Here is a 4,417-nt window from a genome sequence, read left to right as displayed (position 1 = left end):
TATCTTTCCATTTATGTGCATCCATGTCCCAGAAATGCTTGTTACTAACGTAGCTCTGGGGAGTCATTCCACGGAGTCGTTATGTTCTTTTACGCCCAGCAGTTTTCCTTGGATTAGGGAGGCTCCAAAATCATGGTTGCTATGCCCTGTAATGCCCTGCTATGACATGAACTACTACGACTTCTATTTCTAGTCACTGTTCCATTGTCTGTATTGTGACTGTTATTGCCACTGTGCATCACCCCCCCCCCAACCCGCCTCGTCAGACACCTACCAAGAGCCTGGGACTGTCCCAGGTTTCTTCCTAAAAGGAGTTTTTCCTCACCACTGTCGCACTCGGTCCTTGTAAATTATAGAGTGTGGTCTAGACCTACTCTATCTGTAAAGTTTCTTGAGAGAACTCTTATTATGTATTGATACTATAAATAAAATTGAATTAAATTGAATCATAATATCAGGCTGGAACTGCCTTTCCAGCTTGAGGAGAAATGAGACCGATTGTACAGTACCATCAGTGTATTTATTGCATTTGATTATAAAACATTTTAGGATGCAAAAGCAATGCATACATACTACATAATATTTCATAGTTCTCTATTCAATTCAATTCAATTTTATTTATAGGCTCTTGTTAGGCTGTGTCAGAATGTGCTAGTTGGAGGTATGATATACAATAGAAAATAGGGCATAGAAGAAGGGCGTAGTAGGGCATAGTAGGGCGTAGTAGGGCGTAGTAGAGCATAGAAGGGCGTAGTAGGGCGTAGTAGAGCATAGAAGGGCGTAGCAGGGCATTGCAGGGTGACGCAGGCCGTTGTAGTAAACAGATACAAATTGCATCTGTCATTAGAGAGCCAAGAAATATTAAATGTACACCTCCCCAGTATTGTTCAAAAATATCATTTTCAAACATAACTTCAGCTAGTTGGAGGGAGAGATGGAACGCAGGGAGATAAAGATAAAACGTACGTGATGTGAACAAAACGCAAATCACCGCATATTAGAGCTACATCACGTCTACAGCTTCAGTAAAATAATACATTGGGGGTTATCCATGAAAGATTACTGTAACAACTAATTGCTTTTAACACAACAAAATGCCTTGACTTTTTCAAGCGTGGAAAATGAGATTTTAATATTCCATGACTTTTCCAGGTTTTCCTTGACCATGTGATGTATATCTGTCTGTGAAGGTCATGTCTGTTATTACAGTTGTGATGTCTCCAGGCACCATTAGATGACTTCTAGGGGATTTGATGCAACTTCTGGCAGCCATATTGGAGAACTGTTGGCCTCATTTGTTATTTAGAGATCCCCTCCTTCTAAAAAATGTGTTTTCTAATGTTTACGTCCCATAAAATAGAGGCAACGTCTGCATACTTCTCTGAAATCTGAGATTCAAACATATCCCGGGCAAGCTTGATTAGGTACGTCACTAATTTGTAAACCAATTGCTGACTAATATGCAAAAGTCAGCAAAGAATCCAGATCCAGTATTTCTCGATGAGAGAGAAATCGTAGATGTGCATTAAGCCTCTTTTCATAGTTTTTGTCTTTACTTTTTAGGGGAGAAAAACATATTATGGCTAATCTATTCGAATTTCTCTTCAAATCTGACCAGTTTGACAGTGTTACCTCAGAGGCCGTGGCTACAGCTGGAGCTCGGCACTGCTGATTACTTTGGTGATAAGATTGTGATCGTGGCCGATAAAAATGATGGCCAAAGCTACTAAAGTGTCCTTCAAACACAGTTTACTGGGTCACAGAAGTTGAAATATTGAGATAAATCGACCAAATAAGACACTGATCATAGACATTACTGACCAATATCTTCTGCAGTTTAATGCAGGCCGTTTTCTAAAGCCAGCAACAAAGCTCCACGATTGTGTCAGGTGGCTGCTGGGAAATTTCAAAAGCCTCCGTAGAGGTCATTGTTATGACTTAGTTTGCCAAAATGAAGCACTGATGCTTACTGCTGAATAAAAAAGTGCCACCAGTGTTATTGTAATTACTGTGTTATCAGTGGATATGGTCCGACCTTCTGTTCTTACATCTCTTGTGACTTGAATGTGAAGGTATGTTATTCCACTGTGAGATTCTCTTAAGATTAAACTATTTTAAATCCATTGTTTCATTTATTTGAGTGTCCTACACCAAATAGTGACAATAGAGGAAAACTAACATGATTTGCTGTTTATTTTGCAAGTTCCATTACCAGTCATCATAGTCATCATTATACAGTAAACACTTTGTTTTGCTGGAGAACATGAACAAAAAACTTTGTTTTATAACAAACTTATGTATGTAAAGACTTTACATAGCACACATTTTTTCTATTTGTTGTAATTTCCTTACAATATGTTTATGTATCCGGCAAGTCAAATTCCTTGCAAATGTTACTTACTTGGCAATAAATCCTTTTCTGATTCGGATTTCTGTTGGAGAAGCGCTCCAACTTTGTGGAGGCAGTTATACATTTCCAAAGGGATTTTCTATGCCATTCTCTCAGCACCTGTGGTTCAGCATACTTGTTTCCGTTGTTTAAAATATTTCAGTAATGGATATTTAAATTAATTTCAAGTGTAAATAGACTACAATGTATTTTGTTGTGCAGCCATGTTGGATAACGTCACTGACTGCAAATTAACCTTGAATTCCAACTTCAAAGAAGAGACGCATGCTTTTCATGATTATAGTTTGTCACCATTATGTAAAATTTCTGACTTCGTACTATTTACATTCTTTACAAAGTTCTTAGAAAAATAGTTCCTCTACATTGTCAGCACATCTAGTTGATGTGTTCATTTTAGCGTAATATGCTGTTCCGAAAATATTTCAACATTTGTTCATGGATGTATGGATAACAAAAAACAACCACAACATCTGCTGGGTGATGGGACGCTCTGCGCATGCGTGCTGGCTCAACACCAACATCATCACTCAGGGGAGTAAAAAGGATGGCGGAGGATGGGAGGGATGAGTCGGTGGCCACTGACGACGAGTCAGATAACACAGCTGCAGACGGGAGCAACAGCCTAAACAACACGGTAAAACAGTAGATAGTTGCAGTAGTTACAATTGCTCTCACTCTAGCAGTGGATTAAGGCTGTGTTCCAGTTCCAGCGTATTGTTTGCCAACAGTAAACTCAGGGCAGAGCTAGCTTAACGTTGTGTCAGACAAGCTAGCCGAATGCTAGTTAGTAAACGTTGAATTCGGCACAATTCAGTTAACATGTTTGCCATTAACATTGCTTTTGTCACAATGGACTCCAACGTAACCCAGCTAACAATTTTTGGGAACGTTCGTTTTGGGTTGCGGGAACGTTCCCTGAAGTTTACCTAGCTTTGGTTGTGTTTTGGTTGCATAAGTGTTTTTAACGTTCTGGGAACGTTAGTTTTTTGGTGACAACGAACGTTCTCAGAACGAATGAAGCTATGACTCGCCCAGACTACTGTTATTTTCCTGCTTAGCGTTACATTAGCTTGCTTAATAAATACTGTTTTATATGTTATATGAACAGCTGTTAGCTAACAACAGCCTATAATGATCCAGATGTCTTGCATGTTTTCAGAGGCTGTTATTGATACTGTGTGATTGGTTACTTTAGATGGTGGAAGAGGGCTCCACTCTCGTGCGCAGAATGGAGATCTGTGTTGCTGAGGCTGAGAAAAGGAGTGGTAAAAACGCAGTGAACATGCAAGAAACGTTCACTGTGTACCTCATCGAAACACGGTGAGAATTGCAGCCAGTCATTTAAAAGGAAGTGCTGTAGGTTAAGCTGAGGTGTTTTGCAATCAGCATTTCCTATTCTTTAAGCTCCGCTGTGCATGCATTTACTTCTGTCTTTTGTCACAGTGCAATAACAACTAAACAAAATGGTCATGTGACCCAATCTTTAAAGGCCCATGGATGCGGTCGCGGAAGGTCGTAACCCAGCTCCTGACTCTCTGTGGAGGAGATACAGTGAATTTGAACTGCTGCGGAACTACCTATTAGTCACCTATCCATACATCGTGGTCCCCCCTTTGCCTGAGAAGAGAGTGAGTTCAGTGTGGATCTGCTTTCCAAATCCTGTTAAGAAATGTCTAAGGCTACATATACACCACCACATTTTGGTTTAATAACTAATATCTTTTGCTATGTTTCTTTACGCCTCGCGTTCAAACTACTCCGGTGTTTCCGAGCTCCTAAAACTATGACATTTGGGAGTACTGCTGCCCCCGTTTTGGTTTGAAACACCCGGGGTTGCATTGTAGTCTAGACAAGCACAAACAGAGAGCTTTGGGAACAACAATGCATGGCAGTCATCCCTAAAGTGCTCATATTATGCTCATTTTCAGGTTCATAATTGTGTTCAGAGGTTATATCAGAATAGGTTGACATGGTTTAACTTTCAAAAAACACCATATTTTTGTTGTG

General features: G+C 39.9%; 1 protein-coding gene and 1 long non-coding RNA gene across 2 annotated transcripts in view; both read left to right on the top strand.

The window, feature by feature from the left end:
• Positions 1-6: 6 nt before the first annotated feature.
• On the top strand, positions 7-1,542 carry LOC116673151 (uncharacterized). Its single transcript, XR_004327768.1, has 2 exons — positions 7-720; positions 818-1,542. It is a non-coding gene; the product is annotated as an uncharacterized LOC116673151 (long non-coding RNA).
• Positions 1,543-2,929: 1,387 nt separating this feature from the next.
• Positions 2,930-4,417, top strand: part of LOC116673146 (sorting nexin-4) — a 12,489-nt gene continuing 11,001 nt past the window's right edge. Inside the window, exons 1-3 of the mRNA XM_032505314.1 lie at positions 2,930-3,044; positions 3,606-3,730; positions 3,900-4,038. Coding sequence (XP_032361205.1) covers positions 2,955-3,044; positions 3,606-3,730; positions 3,900-4,038 — 354 coding nt within the window. The 5' untranslated portion in view covers positions 2,930-2,954. The remainder of the gene's footprint in view (positions 3,045-3,605; positions 3,731-3,899; positions 4,039-4,417) is intronic.

Source organism: Etheostoma spectabile, chromosome 23 (assembly GCF_008692095.1).
Source record: "Etheostoma spectabile isolate EspeVRDwgs_2016 chromosome 23, UIUC_Espe_1.0, whole genome shotgun sequence".
In the NCBI taxonomy this organism is placed as follows: Eukaryota; Metazoa; Chordata; class Actinopteri; order Perciformes; family Percidae; genus Etheostoma; species Etheostoma spectabile.
This window is presented reverse-complemented; position numbering and strand designations above follow the sequence as displayed.